Source organism: Macaca thibetana, chromosome 17 (genome assembly GCF_024542745.1).
Source record: "Macaca thibetana thibetana isolate TM-01 chromosome 17, ASM2454274v1, whole genome shotgun sequence".
In the NCBI taxonomy this organism is placed as follows: domain Eukaryota; kingdom Metazoa; phylum Chordata; class Mammalia; order Primates; family Cercopithecidae; genus Macaca; species Macaca thibetana.
Window position 1 is genome coordinate 24,605,556 of NC_065594.1, and position 25,657 is coordinate 24,631,212.

General features: G+C 35.3%; 2 protein-coding genes and 1 long non-coding RNA gene across 14 annotated transcripts in view; 1 reads left to right on the plus strand and 2 right to left on the minus strand.

Annotated features, from left to right (window-relative positions):
• The window catches only part of ZC3H13 (zinc finger CCCH-type containing 13), a 100,291-nt gene extending 83,084 nt beyond the window's left edge, over positions 1–17,207 (minus strand). For 3 of the 11 annotated variants that reach the window (XM_050766168.1, XM_050766165.1, XM_050766162.1), the window contains exons 1-4: positions 16,791–17,139; positions 9,511–9,636; positions 9,080–9,189; positions 6,286–6,397 (exon numbers count right to left, since the gene is read on the minus strand). In XM_050766168.1, the coding sequence (XP_050622125.1) occupies positions 6,286–6,397; positions 9,080–9,189; positions 9,511–9,627 (339 nt within the window). In that variant the 5' untranslated portion in view covers positions 9,628–9,636; positions 16,791–17,139. Of the gene's footprint in view, positions 1–6,285; positions 6,398–9,079; positions 9,190–9,510; positions 9,637–16,327; positions 16,765–16,790 lie in introns of those variants that run through there. The other 8 variants (XM_050766166.1, XM_050766160.1, XM_050766167.1 and 5 more) reach the window with 6 other exon arrangements.
• The window catches only part of LOC126940396 (uncharacterized), a 53,696-nt gene continuing 45,244 nt past the window's right edge, over positions 17,206–25,657 (plus strand). Inside the window, exon 1 of the long non-coding RNA XR_007720733.1 lies at positions 17,206–17,351. This is a non-coding gene — a long non-coding RNA (uncharacterized LOC126940396). The remainder of the gene's footprint in view (positions 17,352–25,657) is intronic.
• The window catches only part of CPB2 (carboxypeptidase B2), a 56,976-nt gene continuing 48,920 nt past the window's right edge, over positions 17,602–25,657 (minus strand). For both annotated transcript variants that reach the window (XM_050766206.1, XM_050766207.1), the window contains 3 exons: positions 22,533–22,735; positions 20,142–20,229; positions 17,602–18,155 (listed from right to left, as the gene is read on the minus strand). In XM_050766206.1, the coding sequence (XP_050622163.1) occupies positions 17,971–18,155; positions 20,142–20,229; positions 22,533–22,735 (476 nt within the window). In that variant the 3' untranslated portion in view covers positions 17,602–17,970. The remainder of the gene's footprint in view (positions 18,156–20,141; positions 20,230–22,532; positions 22,736–25,657) is intronic.

Here is a 25,657-nt window from a genome sequence, read left to right on the forward strand (position 1 = left end):
GATATAGTTAGTAACAATGTTAAGGCCTTCTAACTTAAAAGTCCTCCACTGCAGGAGTCCTGCTAATTATAACAGCTACAGTACTATCCCCTCCCCTACAGTCAGTGCCATTTTTTTTTCTCATCTAGCCAGAAATATCAAGAGGTAGAAAAAGAACAAGGTAAGGCCAAGTGCAGTGGCTCACGACTGTAATCCCAACATTTATGGAGACTGAGGAAGGATGATTGTTTGAGCCTGGGAGGTGGAGGCTTCAGTGAATCATGTTTGCATCACTGCACTTTAGCTCAGGAAGGAGAGCAAGACCCTGTGTCAAGAAAAAAAAAAAAGAACAAGGTAGGGGATATCGGGGGGCAGTAAGAGAACTGAGGAGGCAACTGTGAAACAAAACTAATAATTGCATGGACATTCTAGAAGGCACAGTTTCAAGAGACAGTAAACTTCATACTAGAAAATTACATTTTCAATTCAGTATAAGACACCTGGAATAGGTTTAAAGTTGGATAATCGACTTGAGATCCACCTATAGACTGAGATCTAAAAAAGTAATTTGAGTGTAGTCATCTTAAATAAATTCAGGATAAGTATCAAGTCTAAATCTTCTGTTTGAAGGTAAGCAATTAGGTTGGGGTGGGGTAGGAAACGTAAACAAATGACAGAAATGGTCCTTTGAAAAAATAGTGGACAAGGGAAAGAGAACAACATTGTGAAGTCTCAAAAGAAAAACCGCGAGGTGGAAAAGAAAAAAAAAACCTCTAAAAATGGCTTTTTCAGGAACCAGAAAGTTATTAAAATAGCAGGTTAAGAAAAAGTATTTAACCAGTTGAAATAATTAACATTTAGAAAATTAACATCAGTTAAAATATTATTCCAATTATCATTTTTGTTTTGTTTTGTTTTTTTGAAACAGAGTCTTACTCTGTCATCCAGGCTAGTGTGATTCTCAGCTCACTGCAACCTCCGCCTTCCAGGCTCAAGTAATTCTCCTGCCTCAGCCTCCTGAGTAGCTGGGATTATAGGCATGCGCCACCACACCTGGCTAATTTTTGCATTTTCAGTAGAGACGGGGTTTTGCCATGTTGGCCGGTCTGGTCTCAAACTCCTGGCCTCAAGTGATCTACCCGCCTCAGCCTCCCAAAGTGCTAGGATTACAGGTGTGAGCCACTGCACCCAGCTATCCCAATTGTTTTAATATTGTATATGAGGACGAATAAATAACAACAAAAAACTTAACACTTTAAAAACAAAGATCCTGAAAAAGTTCTGGAAATGAATGGTGGTATCGTTAGCATAACAGTGTAAATGCACTTAATGTCAATAAACTGTGCATCAAAAAATTGTTAAAATAGTAAATTTTATGTGTATTTTACCACATTAAAAAAATGAAAATAAAAACAGAGATCAATAAAGAAAAATAAACAGACCACTGCTCTTGCCCACTTGCTCTGACGTAAGACTTACGTAAGCAATACTCAAGGGCATCTCTAACTCCTAAACTAGGTATCTTCCCACGATGGCGAATTATCTAATTCTCTCTTGAATGCAGTCACAAAGCTTCTATTAAGAGATAAGGACGCTCTACAACACCTTTATGTCTCCGTCATCAATAAATGCTTGAATATTCTTCCTGACTATATTTAGGGGTCTAATTTTGCTTTCAAAGCTAATTTATCTTTTGTGCTCAAATTCCATAAAATAACAAGTCTCTGTCATACAAAATGAAAATACAATTCCATTTTAATCTGAAAATCTCTACTGATTAAATGCAACTATTTGCTACTGATTACCTCAAATAAGCCTCTCACTTTTCAGTTCCACTGTATTAAGTCTGATTCATATCACCTAGACCAGCCCTTTCCAATAGAAACATGATGCAAGCACTTAAGTAATTTTACAATTCCTTGTTGTAACATTAAAAAGAAAAAAGATAAAGGTAAAATTAAAATATTGATAACATTATTTAACCCAGCATATCCAAAATTATTGTCCTCTCAACATAAAATCAACATTTTAAAATTTGAGATATTTTACTTTTTTTTCATACTAAGTCTCTGAAATTCACTATGTATTTTATATTTATAGCACACTTCAATTCAAACTACCCACATTTGACACAGCACAGACCTTAGATCAGCGGGGGTTCTCAATCACGGCTGCATATCAGAACCACTTTCCATTAATTCAGTAAGTGAACTTACTAGTTCCAGGGTCTGGAGGTAAACTGGTGAGCAAAACAGATCTCAGCATGTAAGTCTCTTTTCTCTATTGCTAAACTGTGAGTTTGGCACACAAGACCACTGATAATCTGGTCCTAATCTACTTCAGCCTTCATCTCACATCCACATGTTATCATTTTTATAACCTAGGCACACAGCTTCACAAGTTTCTCAAACACATTAGTCCTTTAAAACTCCTTACATTTCTTGTGTTGGTTTTCTCTTCTTCCCTCCCCTCTGACACCCCATCTATTCCTTCAACACCAGTCCAAGTGTCATTTTGCCTGAAGCATTCCCTGGTTCTCCAGGTAATTATTTACTCTCTCCATTGTGCATTTGCTCATATCTTTCTGACATACTATCACATGCTACAGAATTACAAGTTATCCATTTATGAATCTGTCTCACTACAAGATCAGGAGTTATCAACCTCATAATTCAGACACATTGGAGTTGACATCAGTGACAGAGAAGAGGAGGAATTACAGCTAATTTGCTGAAAATCACACCCATTCTATCTTAGCTATGCCTATGTAATCTATTCCACAGTTGCCCTTACCTAACATAGGCCTGATCTTCCTACAGAAATTCATTACATGAAGATCAACAGTCACGTGTTACAGCAGGAATGCACAATAAAAATGATCAGTATCTGTTACCTGTCATATATAACACTAAAAATAATACCAGCTGGGCACGGTGGCTCATGCCTGTAATCCCAGCACTTTGGGAGGCCAAGGCGGGTGGATCACAAGGTCAGGAGTTCGAGAGCAGACTAGCCAACATGGTGAAACCCTGTCTCTACTAAAGATACAAAAAATTAGCTAGGCATGGTGGCGCACACCTGTAATCTCAGCTACTTGGGAGGGTGAGGCAGGAGAATCACTTGAACCCAGGAGGCAGAGGTTGCAGTGAGCAGAGATCACGCCATTGCACTCCAGTTTGGGAGACAGGGTAAGACTCTGTCTCAAAGAATAATAAAAAATAATAATTAATACCCTGGTGTCCTAGTTTATTAACAGTTCTGTTTAAGTTTAGATAGTGTATTACCTAAAACCTGATCACTGTTGAAACTTATAACTCTATCACTTCAGTATACACGATGCTCAGTGCCTTTGAGGGCTTTCTCATCTAGGGAAAGCAAGATTCAGGCTTTAAATTTCTTAACAAAATGCCAATTTGACTGTACTAACTTTATTTGATGAACATAAAAACCTTTATGATAAACACCACACTTACATTCAGTTATCTGTCAACAACCTACATCTCCAAGGCTGACGTTCATCTTCTATACGAGCCTAAAGACAATTTATATTAGAAAATGCTAAGCGCCATTTCAATACCAGTATATACCATTTATTATGCACACGTCATCATGGAATAGTAAATCATTTACATGTATTTTCTTCACAGCAACACTGACAGCCAGCATTTCCATTTTACAGACACGGAGACAAGAAGAGTTTAACAATTCCTAAAGTAATATGCTCTAAATATGGATTCCAGATGTTTGCTCCTTATACTAATAACAATTCATCTAGCAGTATGCTAGAGTCAGTCTGTACTGACTCATAAGAGCTGATTTAAATTTTTAGGAATTCTGGAAGTCACTGTTAAACACAGCCATGATTAAACAAATAAACTGTATTAAAAACAAAGGTAATAATTACTCAGAACTCATGGTAAATTCACTCCTGAGGTTATTTACATTTTGTGTGTTTGTAATATACATAATGGGAACACTGTATATAATGTCACTTAGCATCTCTTCCCAACTATGCATCTGTCAGTGATGTCTCTGAAAACTTGAAACTCACCATGGTGGGAGTATTTACATAAAAGAACTGGCAAACCCGAGAAACCATGGCTTTCTTTTTTTCACAGTAGCTGTACATTTACCAGCAGACCACTGAGGCATCTCTTACTCTGAATCAATAGGTTATTTCAAAATGTAATACACATGCTTAGTCCCCAACCCAGAAATTCTGATTCAGTAGATTAGGAGTGGAATACTGGCATATGTATTTTGAAAAAGATCTTCCCTAAAAAAGGAATTTTGATAAAAACCTCCAGCTGAGAACTACTTAAGATTTTTAAGATTGTATCACTGTATCACATTAGACATTAGAAAACTAAATACTTAAAACTATATTATAAGAAGTAAGTTTCACAAATTATAATACTGTCAGGGCTTTTTTATCATGGGTCAAAAACAGCCGTAGAAAGCTTCTACATACCTTAAGTGATCAAGGAAGTTGTTGCTTATACAGTTCAGTAACTTTCATAAAAAGACTATAATAGAGAACAATTGGATATCCACATGCAAAAGAATAAGGCTGAACCTTTACCACGTCATAAATAAAAATTAGCTCAAAATGTTTCAAAGACTTAAATATAAGAGCTAAAACCATAATATGCTTCAAAGAAAACACAGATGTAAATCTTTGTGACCCTGGACTAAAAAATAGTTTCTTAGATGACATCAAAAGCACAAACAAGCAACAATAACAATAAAAACAAAAACAGGTAAGTCAGATTTCATCAAATTAAAGATGTATATGTTTTAAAGGACACCATCAAGAATGTGATGCCAACATACAGAATGGGAGAAAAGATCTGCAAGTTATATATACGATAAGGGACTTGTATCCAAAATAAAGAGAGCACTTATAACTCTATAATAAAAAGACAACCCAATTTTTAAAATGGGAAAAGGATCTCCAAAGAAAATATACAAACAGCCAATAAGTACACAAAAAGATGCTCAACATAATTAGAATCCAAAATGCAAATAAAAACCACAATTAGATTATCATTTCACACCCACCAAGATGGCTATAATCAAAAAGTTAGATAACAAAAGTGTTGAGATGATGTGCAGAAACTAGAACTTTCATATGCTGTCAAAAATGTGAAATGATACAGCCACTTAGTCTGGCAGTTCCTTAAAAGGTTAAACACAGAGTTACTGTAGAACTCGGCAATTTCACTCTTCAATATAAACCCAATAGAAATAAAAACATTTCCATACAAAAACTTGTACATAAATGTTCACAGCAGCATTACACACAAGAGTCAAAAAGTAGAAAAAGCCCAAATATCCATCACTGACAAGTGGATAAACAAAATGTGATATTATTAATACAATGTAATATTATCTGACAAAAATCAGGAACAAAATACTGATGCATCCCATACTGTTTCATGAACCTTGAAAAACTATGCTAAGTGAAAAAAGCTAGTCACAAAAGATCACATTTTATTATTCCATTTATATGAAATATATAGGCAAATCTCTAGAAAGAGAAAGAGGATTTAGCAGTTGCCTAGGGCTGGTGGCTAGGAGGGCATCTGCTGAAAAGTTTGGCATTTCTTTATGGAGCAATGAAAATATTCTAAAATTGACTATGGTGATGGTTTCACAACTCTAATAATATACTAAAAACCACTGAGGAGTACACTTTTAGTGAGTGAACTGTATGGTATGTGAAATATGGTATGATAAATTTCTAGAAAACAATTAGCTCTGGGAAAGATTTCCATTCCTGACAAACAATTGTTTTCTTTTACTCAATGAACTACATTATAAATTTTATTTATCTTGGCTTCACTGCCAACAAATTCACAGCTAAAATTTGTGGTCATATTTGCTTTCTTTTATCTCAACTTTCTAGTTCAGTTTGTTAACCCCACGTGTTTTGCTTTCATTGTTTTAATTTGTGTAAGCGTTCTACTGCAAGCCACTTCAACCTTTCTTGGAGCAGATGTGATGGCTGGCTGAATTCCGGAAACTTAAAGATACTCACGATCCTCATCAAGGTATAAAATCCCTACTAAGTTCAGCTTGAGTTCTGCCAAATAATCCCTTTTATCTTAACTACCATAAAGAACTGAACCAATCACAGTTTTCCCAGGGGACTCTTCCCCTCTAAATTACATTATCCATATAGAACATTATAATGCCATATTACACATTTACCATATATTTAGCACACAAATAATATTTAAAATGAAACTTAAATTAACAAATTACTACTGAAGTTTAACTTGGTTTTGGGAAATTCAATCCTACCCTAACAGGTGAGGATGACTCCTCTGTATTTCGTTTCTGGGGCTCAGCGTCCACGTCTTGGCGCTTGTTCTTCATTCTTTCTCTAAGATCCCCTGTAGGTCTTTCTGGTGACCTTTGAACCAAAACAGAGAAACAAAACAAAAAACAAAACAAAACAACAGAAATCTATATTTATATATTAATAACATTTTATAAGAATGTATTTACAGAAATAACCTCACAAATCTCAATACACTTTTTCTAACTGACCTTGACTCCTAAATTTCTGAAAAATAATTTCACCTTAAATATTAATATGCAAAACATGAGCAACACTTATAGTTTTTCTCCCAATAACATTAAAATTTATATGTTAAATTCCATGAAGTGGCAGGTACTGGTGATGTGAATAAGAAATTATATGTGAACTGATAAAAAGGAACTAATAGCTTGACTTGTTTACCTGTTAATCATATAAATATATTAGTTACATGTAGGAGCAAAATATAGTAGTAACACAATGTTTTAAACTACAAAGTTGCAAAATTAATCTACAGGTAGAAGCGTTATCATCTATACATGAAAGACATAATAAGTATTACAAGAAATAAGTTACTTGTATATACATGCATGTGGTTGGATGTAACATCAACAACTGAGAAAATAATTTATGTACTTTAAGAATCAAAGCAAATATAGGAGCTTTATAATTTTTCTTAAATTTTAAATTATTTCAGAATAAAGGATTCAAAGCAATTTTACAACAGTGATTTTCATATTCTGCTGTAAATTTTTTAACTAAAGGAAAAATACATATCTAAACTCAACAGTGGTGAGGCTTTATTATTTATACTATAAATCTGACAGTATATGGCTATGCAATTATTTTTACTATCAGTGGGGAAAAAACAAAGGAGAGATGGAAAACACACTGCCTTGAAAGACTATTTCTAGAACACCTTTAAAAGAGGGCAAAAGAAGTTAAGGAATGCTCTGTTCCTCTTTGACTACCAAAAAGTACTATATATAAAAAAGATATAAACAAATCACATAAATATTCACATCTATTTCAAGCAGTCATTGAGCAATCAAATCAATTCCTTGATTATATGAATACAAATCATAAGGTTAGTATAGAAATAATTTGAGTTAATTCACTTTAAAGGATCTCATTGATGTTTACATGCATATTTAATAGATTTATATTAAATGTTTTAATAGTTAAAGCTAAACTTGAAACTGGAATCTCTTATTAAGAACCAGTACTTAAGTGCTCTAAATTATAATTATGATGTACATGTAAATCCTATGTGCCCCGGTTTCCTTTACATAATGAAACAGTTTAGTATGAACTTGTTTCTATCCTAAACAGCACCCATCAGAGTGAATATTCTACACACAGCGAATTCTCAATGAATTACTTAAAAGTCTTGTAATATAAACATATAAATAAGCATTTTGTAAAATACACTGCTTTTCTTCTCATCTTTGACTCACATTATGAACTATGTTTTTCCTCCCGACAAAAAAAAGCACAAATACTAAAGAAATTATCAGATGGAAAAACACACACAAAATAGCAAAATTATAATAAATATCCTTTATTCTAAGTCTAGTAATGACATTACTTTTTCCCATTTTAGACAAATTTCTCTGACCATTTTTCTCAAAATGATTGCTTAAATAAAAATTCTGAGTCAGCTAATAAAATTCAAAGATACATTTTAAAATGTATTAAAAGTACAGTATTAATGAAAGCAAAACAATAAAATTATTGAAATAGTTTCACCAGGTATGTATCTACATGTATATATACAATTAATCACACATATACTACAAACACTAATTTTCCCACATTAACAGAAGTGACAAATGACAATCTAAATACAAATAAAACAGTATTCAGAATCACAAATAAACTAAAATGTACTATGTTTACGTGAAAAGGAAGTTGGCTAATGTTGAGGGTTTGAATTTTAAATTCTCCTAAACAAAATCTACCCATACACTACCCAAAAAAAATCACCCAACTAAAAAAAAAAAAAAAATTTCCAATTGCTAATGTTCAGTTTTTATAGTGTTGCTATGCTATAGCCAAAACAATCAGCATAACCAATTTTGGAACTAGGTAAATTATTTGTTTACCAATCAAGTTAAAACTGTTTCTGTGACAAACTCTATGTATATTACATCTTTAAACACCCTAAAATCATCATCATGAGGGAGCCAAAAGAAAAATAAAAAGTCTTTATTAAGCAAGTTTAATCTAGCCAAGCCTTTATTAAAGGCAAAACGATGTTTGAAATATGGAGTACACTTATCCACATATAAATACATATTTTCATTAACATACTGTGATAAGGGATTTGGCAAATGCATTTTAACCTACGGAATTTGTGCAAAATTTGAATTCAGGACATCTTAAACAGCTAAAATTATACCCTATTTGAATTTTACTATTTTAAGAGTTAAAAATAGCCTCACTAAAAAGAAATTCAGATACCATGGAATTCTGCTGTCTTAAGCAGCAATTTAATACATAATTGGGGGAAAAAAGTAAGCCATACACATATTACAAAAAGACCTATTGTCAAAACAAATAAATAATGAACAAATAAGTTAATTTTAAAGCAAACATTTTATTAATCTTGAAAATAGTAACAAAAAGATCTTGTCAGTCTTCGATCACTGGTAAGACTAACACCAATATAGAAAATCTGACCAAATATATGGTTGTATTTCAGATTTTTACACTAGAGAAATTACAAAAGTCATCTTCTAATAGTACATGAACAATTCAAAGTTCTCAGTTTACCTTCTATAATTGCTGCTATAACCTTTACCACGAGGTGAAGGGCCATGTACGAATCTACATGTGTTTCCATAGAGGCAGTTGCCAGTCTTCAGCCAGTTACGGCACTGTGTCTAAGAGACAGATATTACTATGTAAATTTCATATTGATTTCTAGAAAAAAAGTGCTAGCAGGACAAAATTAAAACAAATGTTACCAAAATTCCAGCTAACTGTGATATATTACTCCCCAAATAATAAAAACTTCAGGACAAATATATGAAAAACCCATAACCTTATCACCTTTTTCACTCTTTTTTATAAAACACACTTTAAAAAATTTACTGAACCAACATTCCTACAATAAAACAACCTGTTCACCTTTATGATACAAATGAGCATTTCAATAATAGAATTCTAAGAGAACCCCTGTGACTATGCTAGTGACAACTCACCTCTGCTGTACTGCCAGTGCTGGGTCCAAGCCTCTCAAATACACTGGGTCTTCGGGATGTGCTATCAGATATGGTCTTGGTATTTTCCACTGTGACCTTCCTTCTAATTTTTGACATTTTGTACTACTTTAACCAAAAAAGAAAGAGGCAAAACTGTAAAATTCTTCAGTTTTAAATAACTGAGCCCACAGCTTACAAGTAGATAAAACTATAGGTAACAGTGTAAAATTACAGGAGATTTTCCTTGGGAGATAAAAAAAAAAAGGCATAGGAGAGGTCACAGGTAAACCGAGATAGTATCTTCTAAAGCATGCCTTACCGGTGAATTTATAACAGCTGTGAGATTTGTTGGCTACAATTGCACCTCTTCTGGGGAGTGAATGAATATGATCTCACACAGTGAAGTTTTCATAGTACAATCAACCTCAGAAGATATAGTACAAAACGTTTATAAAAGTTACTTACAAAAATTGCTTCAAAATTTAGTAACTCTATCCTTTAAGAAAAAGTTGTTAACCATCAACTGGTTAACTGAAAAAGTTATGTTATAGAAAATGGAAAAAAAAATTCGGTAAAATTTTTGACAGCAGAAATTATTTTTCATAATGTAAGTGACAACAGTTATGTTCCAAAAATCAGGTTGAGAAAAATGAACGATATTTTAGTATTTTCTTTGACTTACAGAAGTCAAAGCGGCCGGGCGTGGTGGCTCACATCTGTAATCCCAGCACTTTGGGAGGCCAAGGTGGGCGGATCACAAGGTTAGGAGATTGAGACCATCCTGCCTTACACGGTGAAACCCCATCTCTACTAAAAATACAAAAAAGTAGCCGGGTGTGGTGGTACGTGCCCGTAGTCCCAGCCAATCGGGAGGCTGAGGCAGGGGAATCGCTTGAACCTGGGAGGTGAAGGTTGCAGTGAGCCGAGATCGCGCCACTGCACTCCAGCCTGGGTGACAGAGCGAGACTCTGTCTCAAAAAAAAAAAAAAAAAAAAAAAAGAAGTCAAAGCAATCTGATCAAGCATATTTATTTTCCAGTAACACAAAACCCAACCAAAACAAAACTCAATGTTGATAAAAACAACTTTCAAAACAGGACAGATTGTAGAACTAGAAAAAGTCAAGATATTTCTATAATCTATACTATACTGACATAAAATTCAAAGGTGTTAAAAGTAATTAATAGACTATTTTACCACTATTAGTAATAAGAAAAAAGACAAATTGTAAAAATATTTTTATTTTATGTTATGTTTAAGGTCTGTTAGATTTGATGTAAACATAAAAATATTTTTTAAGGTCCAGGCACAGTGGCTCATGCCTGTAATCCCAGCACTTTGGGAGGTCAAGGTGGGCGGATCATGAGGTCAGGAGACTGAGACCATCGTGGCTAACACGGTGAAACTCCATCTCTACTAAAAATACAAAAAAAAAAAAAAGAAGAAGAAAAGAAAATTAGCTGGGCATGGTGGTGGTGGGCACCTGTTGGGAAGCTGAGGCAGGAGAATGGCATGAATCCAGGAGGCAGAGCTTGCAGTGAGCCAAGATCACACCACTGCACTCCAACCTGGGCGACAGAGCAAGACTCCGTCTCAAGAAAAATATATATGTGTGTGTGTATATATGTGTGTATATTTTTTATATATGTGTATATATGTATACATATTTTTATACGTGTATATATGTATGCATACATATGTATATATTTATATATGTATATATACATATGTGTATATATATTTATATATGTATATATACATACGTATATATATTTTTATATATGTATATATACACATGTATATATATTTCATATATGTATATATACACATGTATATGTATTTTGTATATGTATATATATTTTTATATATGTGTATATATACATATATATGTAAATAACACATTCAAAAACTGAAACTATAGTAAAAATCTAATCCAATGACATAATTGGGTAATTCAACTAGTGATGCTATCAGATAATGATAGTATGATATTATGACATTAGAAAACAATATTAAATTCTAGACCAAGATACAATCCAGAGCATGCACTACTGTGGGAAGAGGGTAGAAACTGCCTCGCAAGGGAAAGGAAAAAAAACACCATACTATATCTCACTTTATACAAACTAAATATTAGTTGAAATCCTATCAATCATCAAAAGTTACTAGAATGAACCATAGTAGCTAAAAAAGTTTCATTTAGTCTCTATAAAGATCACAAATGTTCTTTAATGTGGTTTCAAAGTAAAGACATATTACTTTAAAGGAAATTAAATCATGGTAGTACCTAATTGAAACAGCAATAAAAAATTATAAACAATGTTTGGTTCAATGAGGTACTTCAGCTCAATTTTTAAAAGAATCCAAAGAATAAGAACAACATTTGATAAATAAAAGGTGGTGCATCAAGGAAGGAAAATATGAAATACGGTGATTTTAAACTAGAAAATATATATTCTTCTTAATATAAAATGTAATAATTCTTTTGATATAATAGCAATTAATTTTTAATGATTTTAAAAAGAGAATTATGTCACAGTAATTATAAATTTAAGAATCAGTGGAGAGCATCACATAAACAATAATCGGCTGCAACACAAAATCACTTACATATTAATTGTTCTCCAAGTAAGGAACTAGACACCATTCCTACATACTGGTGTTAGCATTATAAGACAATCTTTGATTTAATTTTTCTTAGACTCATTCTCAGTCGAAATGTGAACATACAGAGAAGCTGGTAAAATTTCCTATGTCTATTTGATTTACTGAGCATAAAAAAACTGAAAGCTAAGAGAAGTGGAGCTGAGAAAGATCTAGAAAATGTAGAGCTTTCATTAACTGAGAAAAACACTTTTTTAACAACATATATCCAAGCATGATTCAATAATAAGTAAATGTATCACACAATGTATAAGAAGTTTCAGAAAAACATAAAGTTTCATTATATATTGCTATATTAATATACAAATATACAGTGTAATCCTCAACCATTAATTCAATTTTTAAAACATTTCTTAATAAACAAAATTGAATAGGTTCCAAAATTTCCTTAAAGTTAAAAACAGGCACACCATCCCACCACACCGCCTCAAGTGCATTAACATTAATTTTTTATTTTTCCCTCCACTGTCACTGGAAATGAGTTAGTTCTGCCCCTAACATCTCTACTACCCCCAACATGCCTCCACTCCCAGCACAGTCTTCCTCAAAAATTTCAATGGTAATGGTTTCCAGTTAGGACAACAGGCTATTTATTATTGTACTTAGTATACTTAAAACATTGGTCATCTATCATCTCCTTTCTTTTTATTTTTTGAGGGTTCCAGGTATTAACTCTACAGTTTCTTTTCCTGCTCTGTCCTCTGTTGCTTGATTTAGCACTACTCTCCTCCCTTGACCTACTGCTTTGCTGGTCTGAGAGCTTCTCTCCAATCCTAGACTCCCTAACACAAACTCTGAAGACTTCAAGGGTTTGGACTTGCTACCAAAGACTTGAGTGAAGACTAATGATCCACCTCCTCACCTCCGTCACCCTACCCCCATATTCTTTGCAGAGACAAAATTGCTTTTACCAGTGACATCAAGAACTATTCAAGACTCATCTACATAGTAATTATCCCAGGAATTTCACTTCCAGCTACTACTGTACTGAGTCTTCCAATTTAGGGAAGAAATGAAATTAAGTAAAAATGTGGCAAAAAAAAAAAACCACACAAAAAAACAAAATGTGGCCGAGCGCGGCGGCTCACGCCTCTAATCCCAGCACTTTGGGAGGTCAAGGTGGGCGGATCACGAGGTCATGAGATCCAGACCATTCCTGGCCAACATATCGAGACCATCCTGGCCACCATGGTGAAACCCCGTCTCTAAAAAATACAAAAATTAGCTGGGTGTGGTGGCACACACCTGTAATCCCAGCTATTCGGGAAGCTGAGGCAGGAGAATCACTTGAACCCGGGAGGCGGAAGTTGCTGCGAGCTGAGATCACATCCCTGCACTCCAGCCTGGCCACAGTGTGAGACTGTCTCAAAAAAATTAAATAAATAAATAAATAAATAAATAAATAAGATGTTCTCTCCTTTTTCTCAGAGTCCAAGAGTACCAGACTTTGCCCTGAAGTAGCACTGCATCGGAGTACAAGGTCTGGTTTACAGCAAGGTCCTGGACAGAACATTTAAAACTAGAATAATAATAACAACAATAATACACAAACACACACACATATATTCTTAATAAAATGTTCTTTAATGTGATATATATGTGTGTGTGGGTAAAACATCTGGTGAAAAAAGTAGAAACCGAAGATTTCTAACTGAAAGAATTCTTCTGATTATCCATGTAAAAACTTCCACAAGTAGTCAACAATAAAATGTCACTTAAATATTACTAATGAGACATTCATGAGGTTGAATAAACAAAATGCTTCATGCTTGCAAAGAACATAACTTTAAAAATCCCATTTGTCTAAAAATATACACATTATCTACAACAGAAAAACATTTCCTTTTTCATATATTAAAACTAAACGTTACCAACTAACGTGACAATTAGAATTTTCAATCCTATTTAAAACTTTGGGCCCATAAAGGAAAATGAACACCACAACAGTTAAAATATAGATTTTAAGCAGGTGAAAACTTTTTCAAATTATGTCTGAACAGGCCTGAACATGAGAAGTAAATGCTTCAAAGTATATGAGAAAAATTAGAAACAATAAGATAAAAATGTAAACACTAAAGTCTTTCCTATCATAGAGAACAGAAATCGAGGTCATACAAATAACTTACTAATTTACTCTTCTATGAAGGTTTTCCTCCATTTTTGTTTTCAAATTATTATTAGGTTTAAGTTGCCATCACACTTCTGCCCACACCATCAAGTCTTTCCCAAACATGAGCATTATCAAAGACAGTGGCACTAGTGAAAGTCTATTCCGTTATTTTCCTATTTCTCCTCTCCATTTGCAGAGTAAATGAATATCTTTAGTATTTATAATCTCTTTTCAATTAAAAAAGAAAATGGAAAAAGAAAAAGAAAATCTGGGACACAAAGTTTGAGTCTATTAATAAAGACACAACAAAAGAGGGTCTTAAATGGGAACTGCTCCCTTCCCGGGAAACTTAGAATTTCTAACACTGTACTCAGAGGTTCACATTATAATTATGGCTGAGAAAGGGGAAGCATACAAAAGGGTCTCTTCTTGAATAATGCCTCCAGGAGCTCAATTACTAAAATCTTGTCAATAAACACATATCCATTCTAGTATCTTCACTTCAATCCATAATTAATTATCTTTTTCATGTCTCATCTACTAGAAGCATAAGTGAAAGCATAACACTTTAATCTGGATGAGTAGTGGCATAATATTAGGAAATTTTCAAATAATTAGTCAATTAAAACCACACGAATGTACTAACTAGTAGGATAAATCCCTATATTCTGCATTTCTAAGATTAAAAAGGTGATACTAAAAATAAGATATCTTCACATTTATACTTCTTATTTTTAGAAAGAAAAAATTAAGTTTATTTGATGTGCAGTTTGAGAGAACTTTTTAAAAAGAACTTTCTAAAACGAACTTTCGGATTGCTTTCGTAAATTTAATAGTAAAACAATTCCAAACGAAAATTCCAAACACAACTGACAGAACTAAGCTGACTACATAGGAATTAGCAAAGCAACACTGTAGCACTACGCAGAAAAAATAATTTGTTAAAAAGACTGTGCACAGAGGACATCCCATGCTGGTAGCTACTCTAAAGTGAACTAAAAAGAACTGCAAACACACAAAAATACAAAAAAAAAAAAAAAAAGAATGAAAGACTCTGTATATCAACAGCAGTGAATGTTTCAACTACTACTAACAGCTGAAGAAACAGCTCCACCTCTATACGAGATGGAGTTGGGAGAGATGAGGAGATGGGAAGACTAACATCCACTGAAAATCAACTCTCTAAGTAAATGTAAGTTAAACAATGTGTTTACTCTATGTAAATGCCAATGCATATTATAAATAAACACTGATGACTTATTACAATTTTAATAATTTGTATAGATGTTAAGATACATCCACTTGCTGGATTTTAGTATGTTGAATTCATATGACAAATATGAAAATCATATAAGCTTGCAAATCTCAAAATATGCAATGTTCATTTAGAATGACCAGTAATCAGGAAGCCAGTAAGAGGCATACATTTGATAAAACTGAATCCTACCAGATGCACACAGTGAAAGCCTTAGTTTCACAGTGCAACTATTTTTAAAGCCACAAATTGTTACAAGCTTGCATCAACTTTGCTAGTCTCTAGTTGAAACTGACATCTGTTACAATCTACATAGTTCATTAAGAAAATAGAAATTATTTGAAAATCTATAGATTGTATTCACAAAAAGCTCCAATATATTGTACTAAAGCCAGCAATTTCAAATGTTACAGAACTAGACCCCGCTAACTGGCACCATATACCCATAGACTGAACTGCATTAAATATTCTCCAACGGTATCGCGGACTTTGAAACCCTGAGGTGTAAAGATATTTTCCAAACTTTTTAAACTACTTTAAAAATCCAAAAATCTTAGACTTCATACTCCCAAAGTAGTTCGAATTACCTGAAAGCCCCATAGTATAACCAAATACCTTAAGACTACCCTTCATTAACAAGATCTCACCAATATAATTCAAGTATTACCAACTCTGTATAATTTTCAAACCACATAAATTGCGTTAGCCTATTATAGAGAGATAATGCCGCCAGACTCTCTCCTTTCATTGCACTTTCCCCCGTTTCTGACAGTTGCCGAAACTACCTACCTAAAGCATATGAAGAAAAAGTAGCACTCAATTCCCAGGACCTAAATCGTTATCACTGCTGAGGAAAAAAAAAAAAAGACCAATCACAAGTAAGACGTTTTGCTCTAACAGATCTGGAATGCGTATAGAGGAAGATCTAAATTTAAGCGCAAATTGCTGCACTCTTCCATCGCACACACATACGAATACCGCACAAAGGTTCCCGTGCTTACATCAAATGGTAACGAAGGGCACAGCCTATTGTCTGAGTCTACCTATCCCCCTTAGACAAATGCCAGAATCATAAACAGAGCAAGAAATTATATCTGAGCACCCGGGGCTATTGCAGAGTTAAGGGTGGGATGCTCAAGGAAAGCTCAAAATCCCAGTGACTCAAGCGAAGATGGGGGTAACTGGGCCTCCACATTCCGGGTCCGCCCAATGCCTTTCCCCAGATACCCACACCAATTCACAGAACGCTTACTTCCTCCCCAAGCTCCCTTCGCAAGTGCAGTCCGGAGGCACCACCGCCGCCGCCGCTCCGAGGAGCGGGGGAGGCGACTCTCTGTCCCCGCGCCTGGACCCAGGAGGACGACGACGAGGAGAAAGCGGTGCGCGCGCGGCTCCCGGGAACCGGCCCTCGGCTAGCGAGTGGCCCCCAGGATGGCTCAGAAGCAGAACCCGCCCGCCGCCTCGCCAGGGTCAAGCGAAACTCGGTTGTAGGAAGAAAAACAACGAAGAGATTGTAGATTAAGAAAAGGCAACAAAAACACTACCAGGCCGCTAGGAGGACCGCCTCAAAACGCCGCCGGAAGTCAGAGGTTTGCCCTGTTCCTCTACAGGCCCAGGCAGCTTCCGGCCGTCTGATTAGTCGTCAGTGCGCAGACACCGCCCTCCGTGGACACGCCCTCTAGGCGTAATATTCCCAGGCGAGGAGTGAGAGTGCGGCGGGACGTGGAAATAGAATCCGTACTCTGTGAGAGATGCTGGGAGAGGAAACTGGGAGCCCGGGAGAATTAAAATTCCCAATTAAAAGTGAATTTAAGTGAGTTTTCTCTTTTTATTACATAATTCCTCGCCATAAACTGCTGTTGTAAATGCGCAAAATGCGGCGTTTGTTGTTGACAGTACCTAGAGCCATTCATTCATTTGTTCAACAGTGTTTATGGAGCAGCTGAGCTAGAATGAGAGGCTATGTTTGTCGTTTTTGACACCCCTCCCCTTCCCGGGCCATCGCCTAATTACCGTGGAGCAAACGGAATGCATGGTTGTATTTCTGAAGGCACAAGCAGAAATTTATTGAAAATTTGGAGCAGAAATCTTTAATGTACTTCTGACCACCCTTCCTTTTATTGAGTAGGATCCAATGATCAGCATGAAACTTGTTATTAAACTTGCTTGAGATGGCTAATCAGACGTCGGAAATCAAAGAAAAAGTAGGTAGCTAGACTTTTACAATTTTTTTTTTGAAAGGTAAAAAGACATGAACCCTTGTCTGCCTTAATGTCAAAGTAGCACTTACTAGGTTCTCTGACAAAACCAAGGTATGGGAAAATCTTTTATCGAAACTACGGATAAAACTTAAAAATAATCTGATACAATGATTTGGTCTTGCTGGAATCAGTAAATTAAAATACGAAAGCAGAATGATAAAATCAAGGGCATTAAACATTCCTAATGACATGCCAAGCTATTTTAGAGACAGCGGCAAAAGCGTCTTTACAAGTGGGTTTGATGTGACGCTCTGGCAGCAAGAATCCGTATTTGCCCGTATCTCGAAGTTCAATTGTAAACGAATATTTGATGCCCAAATCATAGATCCAATCGTCCGCACCTCCAGGAGCTAGGTCTAAAAGAAGAAGAAAGAAATTTCTGAAATACAGATTTTTCAAATTAATTAACAAACTGGGAATTGTTTGATTTAAATGTTTGTTTGGATACCTTTAGATTTTTTTTCAGTTTTTAATTAATATAAACAATTTTACAATGAGTACCCTTGTTTATACATAATTGCTGCTTTGTCTCTTTAGAATATTTTTCCCTAGAATAGATTTGCTAGTCTAAGGCTTTGCACTTTTTGCAATTACGACATGTTCCCAAATGGACATCAAAAGAACTGAATTAATTTATACCTCCACAAGCAGGGTATGAATTTGCCCGCTTCCCCTTCCCATACCATCAATAGGAATTATGAATTCTGATAATTTTATGGGTGAAAAATAATATCCAACTGTCTTAATTTATGTTTTTTTGATTATCAGTTAGTTGCACATTTTGTTTGGCATATTTATTGGTTATCTTTATATTTCCTATCAATTGTCCTTACTCATTTGTCTACTTGGTTCATTTTATCAATTGCTTATAAAAACAACATTACTGTTATCAGTTTTGTTTGGCATGTAGACCTTTTTTTCTCCTTTCATTCATTTCTCCTTTCATAAGGAATTTTTTCTCCTTACTGAGCTTTCAACTTAGTTTATGCGGGGTTTTCATATGAAAATATATGCTGTACCTGGAATTTACTTTGGTGAAAGGCATATTAATAATCCAATTAATTTTTTTTCTAGGTAACTTGTTAGGTTTTCCAACCCCATTAATTGAATAATCTGACATTCTTTTTTTTTTTTTTTTTTTTTTTTTTTTTGAGTGCTAAATTGAGTCCAGGGTTATGGCAAAGTCTGACCCAAAATTTTAATTTATAATTTTAGCATCTATCTAGTACAGTTTGGGGAGCATCACATGAAAGCTACAATTGCCAGAAGACTTGTTGCAGTTTAATGCATGTTAACTAAAATGTGTACACATTTCAGTGTTCATGCTAAATACAGTTTTAACCTTTTTTGAGATGGAGTCTTGCTCTGTCACCCAGGCTAGAGTGCAGTGGCACAATCTCGGCTCACTGCCACCTCCACCTCTCAGGTTCAAGTGATTCTTATGCATTAGCCAACCGATTAGCTGGCATTACAGGCGCCCGCCACCATGCCCAGATAATTTTTGTATTTTTAGTAGAGATGGGGTTTCACCATGTTGGCCAGGCTGGTCTCGAACTCCTGACCTCAGGCGATCCTCTCACCTGGGCCTCCGGAAGTGCTAGTATTACAGGCGTGAGCCACCACACCTTGCCTCTTTTTGTTTTTTTTCTAATCATTTAAAAAAAAAAAGGAAAAACCTGAATTTGGCCTTCAGGCTGTCATTTTCTGATGCCTGGTTACAGGTTGATTTTTCTGATCCTCTTTTCCCATCTCCCTTCAAACTTCAAAAGGGCAAAATCAGTGTGTCCTCCCACTGTGTGTAGATAGGAGTTAATCACGAAATATCTTTCAGCAAAAATTAATCAAAACTTTTTGTTAAGAGTGTCACAAGCTCTTGTATGTGTAATATATGTTAAAGACAATCAACTGTAATGTGTTATGAGCTAATACTCTTGGGGGCAGGCTAACACTAAAAAACACTTGATGCAAATGGTATGCACTAGATTACTGTAGGGTACAACCTGCACAACCTTCCATGGTGGCCCTGGGGATCATACAAAAGTTTTATGAACTAGTTTCTGCTTCACTCAACTATTATGATGCCAATTCTGTAATTCCTACTCTATTGCGATAAATATAATTACTTAAATAGCATTTTGGCTTCTTTTTAGGAACTCATTTATTAATATAGCTTTGTTTAGCATTGTCATAGCTATTATGCTTCTGTTCCTAATTATTACAATTCAGTTGTATTACATGTGACCCTATTTAATTCGGAAAAATTAAATACACAAAGAAAAACAGATCACACAGATTTCTTTAGTAGCTCAAAGTTCCCTAAGATCATAAGAAAAAATACTTACATAAGGTTTCTGAGCCACGGCCATGTGTATACCTGATATTTTTACTGGTTTTCTGAATAGCACGAACTGCTTCACTGGCTACTAGAGACTGGAAGCAATAACATATGGAATTTCAGTTAATGTGCAGCTTTGAAACATGACAAGTAGAAGTTTCCAAAAAACAATCATACATTAATTTAATCAAAATGTACATGTAGAAAATCTAGATTCATCTAAAAGGCAAATAAATAAGATAAACAAATTAAAAATGTGCACTTTATGGCAATCACAATTGGGTGGCTTTAAACATAAACTATTTCAATATATTGAAATATTAATTTGCAGAAAAAAATCGTATGCCTTTTTGGGAATTCATTTATTATGGAAAATGAAGTATAACTATATTTCAAAGGCTTAGAGGTACTCCATTTCTGAACAAAATTATCACCAAACTTTAAATCCAACCTCTCTAAACACACACATACACCTAATGCATGCATGATTCACTTCTTATCCTTCTCACAACTTCTATTTTCTTCTTGTGTAAAATGTCTAATGACTTCCACAGATTCATCAAATCAAAAAAGATTATGCCTCTGGTATGGAGCAGGATAATAACTAAGACCCCCATTTGACTTCATTTTGTTCTAGCTTGTAAAAATCTATTCTGAAGTTCTCACTTATCTGGAACTTTTCTGAAATTGGAACTAGCATCATGGTATACACTGTCATCTTCTTGAAAAACTCAGAGATTTATCAGTGGATATTATTTTATGCCATCTCTTTGTTCAAAACATAAGTTTTAATGGAACCGCATTGTCTACAGAATGAAATACAAGTTCATCTGACAGTCACACCCCTTATCATAAGCTTATCAGAAGCTAACATAATCTACTTTCTGATGGTATCACCCTCCACTTTTGCATCGTCTTACGGGGAACACCCACTTCTCTGCTTGGAAGGTCCTCCCTTCCCTGTCTGCCTATAGAAATCCTCTTTCAATGCCTGTCTAAAATGTAGCTGATCTTTGACATCAACAGCACTTTATTATTTATGGGTTTTTTTCCCCCTTAATAGATTGTAAATTTCTCAAGGACAGTAACTACTTTATCTCCTCACTTATCTCAGCATTTCCCTCTGAATGCATTAATGAAGTCATCCCTTGATATTCTAGTTGGGAGTTGTACTGTCTGTGCCACTTATTTAGTAGTTACTCTGTGTCACCTTAGAGTACAGCTGTTTGTAACATCTGCTAGTGGTTGAGCTCCCTAACCATAACACATTCTCTTAAAAGGCAGGATTTTACCTAATGCTTCTTTAAACATCCATTGACAAGGTATTTTACACGTAATGGCTCTCAACATATATGTGTGCTGACAGTAATGCAAAAAAAAAAAAAAAAGCATAATTAGACTAATTCTATTTCCCAAATCATGATAAATTTCCTTTTATTTCTTCAAAGATAATATTTTAAAAGGTGCTTTCCTTAAGAGTTTTCCCTTGAGAAGTAAAAAGCTCAAGTATCAAGTATGTTTATGTTCTAAATGGGCTACTTTCAGAAAACGCAAACAATCTTATATTTGTCATCAGCAATTGCTAGCTCCTGTAATGTGACTATATTTTATTCTGTTAAGAGAGCCAGAAAAAAAAATGTGTCACTAAGAAACAAGCTACTACCTAAAAATTAGTCCCTTCCCAAGAATGGGGCTGTTGATGTAACACTTTCACTGTCTGGAGAGCATCTGCAATGAGGATTTGTCGAAGCCTAGCTACAATCCTTCAAGAATCCTTGCATCTTTTGCCATCAACCCAAACATACAGTATCTTGGGCCAAAAAGTGCTCAGGGAGTATCAAATTGTATGAGTCCTCTTTGAACTTCCTGTATTGTCCGTTATGTTCCAAAAAACAGACTCTTGCCTCAGTGCTAAAATTGGGGGTACTTTAATGGGACCAAAACCTTGAGGGTTCGAGAAGTCAGGGCATGAACAATTCCTGCTGCTAATCCCAAAACAATGAGTGTTGTGTTGAGACTGAATCTGTGGTTCGCTGTTGCAGGAAGCTAGTGACCACAAAGCTGTCGCATGATTCCATACTCATCCTTGCTTATATGGCTTCACATACAGATCAGGTCAAGTGGAATAGTTCCTTCCTAACCTTCAAGGAATTTGTCTGACATTTTCTTAGGAAGCCCATGTGCTAGAATAAAGTGCATGTTGTTAGGGTAAGGCATGTTCTTTACATTCCCTTAATGAACACTGACCCAGGGTGACTCTCAACAGGATCACACCATGATTTAAAACATCTATCATTTGCCTTCTAGAGGACAAAAATTTTCGCAGTTTTTGATTCTTCAACTAAGTGTTATTTTATTTCCAAAATGCTAATGAGAAAAATAATTAAGTAGCACTTACCAATTCCTCGTGGTCTTTGCTTTTGCTTCGAGTATAGGAATATGGAAACACTATATGCTGGGAGTATGAATGCATGCTGATGTATGCTTTAATGTGGTTGATATTTCTTCTCAAGAAATTAGCCACCGCCTTCGCTTCTGGTTCTGACTCAGGATAAAGTCCACAGTAGGTTTCCGAGCATGAGAAACTGGATGCACCTTCCTCTGCAGTGAAATTGATAAGGTGAAATTATGAGGGGATGCACATAGTTCTGTAATTTGTGGTTTTCCAGACAACGTATATTCCTATCTATGTTGCAACATTTTTAGATGAATAGATTAGGTAGGGCTCTGCAAAGAACATATTTCCACTAAGTGTTGTTTATGTTTCTTTTGAAGTCAGATACTCATCTGCTCACACAGCTGACCTTCTAACAGTCATTCCCAGCACCTGTCTCCCTTGCGACCTTAAGAAAGTGGCTAAGAGAGTCTCAGAGATACCAGCCCTATCTCCAGACTTCTGGATATGTGAGAAAAAATAAACCCCATTTTCCTTAATCCACTGTAAATTTAGTTTTTCTGATATTTGTAGTTTTAAAGCTACCATTAATATAGCCCATAAAAGAAAAGCCTCGCTTCACAACTCAGAATATGTAAGTCTGCCTTCAGTGCTACTTTTAACTTGCTAAAGTGGTTTAGTAAATAAAATGGGATGATGGTATTTGTTGCCAGACCAACGTTCATTCGTTCCTTTAATAGATTATAATTTGCATCACTTCAGATGGTACCCTGCCTTCCAATACTTCTCCCCCTGTCCCTAATTCACAAGGGTGAAGCTCCAGCATGCTGCATCTGACACAAGAGATTATCCCTTCCTGCAAACAGTTGAGGGCTCAGGATTGGGTCTGACTCTTGTGCTTTGCCAATCTGAATCCCTTCAAAGATAACTTGAAATCAATACTAAGAGTCTCATCTCAGTCTAGCTGCTGTCTTGAACAGACACTAAAAATAGTAATACTACCAGCTGACACCTGTGGAGCACATGCTATACGTCAGGAACTCTGCTAGGATTTGTGGCAAAAATTTATTCTTACAGCAGCCTGATGAAGTAAATACTGTTATTTTAGGAGATGCAATCTGGATATTCTTGCTGATAACCATTCTTCAAAATAAGAGGCTATACAGCATATTGTTAAGCACCCAGTTACTGGATTCTAAATCTTGATTTTACCATTTATTAGCTATATGGCCTTGGGTAAATGTTTAAAAATCTATCTGTATCTCCATTTCCTTATCTGCAAAATGGAAAAATTACACATTAAATGCTGATTGAATGAGGATTAAATGAGTTAGTTCATACAAAGTGCTTTGCACAGTGCCTGGCATGTAGTATGCATTTCATAACTGTTGCTGTTTATCATCATCATCATCATCATGTGGACTGAGACCTGAAGGAAGCCAGTGTGCATCACAGAGATGAAAAGGGGAGAGAAAGGATTCACTGAGCGTCTCTAGGGCTCCAGGCCCAGTTCCCTTCTGTTTCTGAGTCCAGCTGCATCCCTGCCTCAGGGTTCCATGGGCTACTTACTATCCTTACAGAGCCTGCTTTTCTTATTTAAGTTCATTCTGCTTTCTTCCTGTTATTATACAAGCATAACATTAATATTTGTTAAAAAATTGTTTCCCTGAGAGGAAATGTGCTGAACATCTTAGGTCTTCTGAAGTATTTCATTTTTAACCAATAAGGTGATTGGATAAACCATTTTTCATAGTTTGGTCACCTTTGAATATTCCTGCCCTTTTATGTGGTATATAATTCTAGAGAATAGAGATTATGTATTGGATATGGAGGTCGGGGAAGACATAACCATTGAATAGAGAGGTGGTGCCCTAATATGAATCCTCAGACCAGGGTTGTTTAATAGAAATATAATGCAAGTCACATATTTACTTTAAATTTTCCAGTTACTACTTTAAGAAAAATAAAAAGGCCAGGCACGGTGGCTTATGCCTATAATCCCAGCACTTTGGGAGGCTGAGGCGGGCAGATCAGTTGAGATCAGGAGTTTGAAAACAGCCTGGCCAACATGGTGAAGCCCTGTCTCCACCAAAAATACAAAAAAAAAAAAAAAAAAATAGCCAGGCATGGTGGTGCACACCTGTAATCCCAGCTACTTGGGAGGCTGAGGCATAAAAATCACTTGAACCTGGGAGGCAGACGTTGCTGTGAGCTGAGATCGTGCCACTGCACTTCAGCCTGGATGACAGAACGAGACCCTGCCACACATACACAAAAAGAAATATGTGAGATTAATTCAATATTATAATTTATTTAACCAAATATGTACAAAGTATCATTTCAAATGTAACCAATATAAAAATTATCGTTGAAATATTTTATGTTACTTTTTTCATACTAGGTCTTCAAATTTTAGTGTGTATTTAACACTCAGTGTATGTCTCAATTCAGACAAGCTAAATTTTAAGCACTGGATAGCCACATGTGGTTAGTGGCTACTGTCCTGGACAGCCTCGGATTCTCATTCTATGACTGTCATCCTAGAGATTTCAAGCCATTTAGTGGAAAGAGCCTTGAAGAGGCAGGAAACTTGAGGTTGAAACTCTGCTTTACCATTAAGCAGTCATGTTAATTTGGGCAACTACTTCATCCATCTCAGCCTCAGGGGCCTCATCTGTACCACGAAGGAACTTGGGCCACTGGATCCCTCCAAGTTCAAGCATTATTTCATCTATAGACATGGAACCAAGCACACTGTGAAATATCTATAATAGGCAAATTCATAGAGACAGAAAGTAGATAAGACGTTACCAAGGGCTGGGGAGAAGGTAGGGATGAGGAGATATTGCCTACTGGTAACAATAGGCAAAAATCTCTCTTTGTGACAAAAAATTTTAGGAATAGATAGTAGTAATTGTGAATGTACTTAATGCCACTGAATTGTACAATTAAAAATGGTTAAAATGGCAAATTTTATATTACATGTATTTTATCATAATAAAAAATAATTTTAAAAAACACTATAGTCTCCTAGAAAAAGAAGTAAAGGATTTTCCATTCAAGCCAGTTGCAAAAACTTTGTAGTTGAACTCCGTGTTTTAGAAAACGTGTAGGGCTGTCTTAGGTAG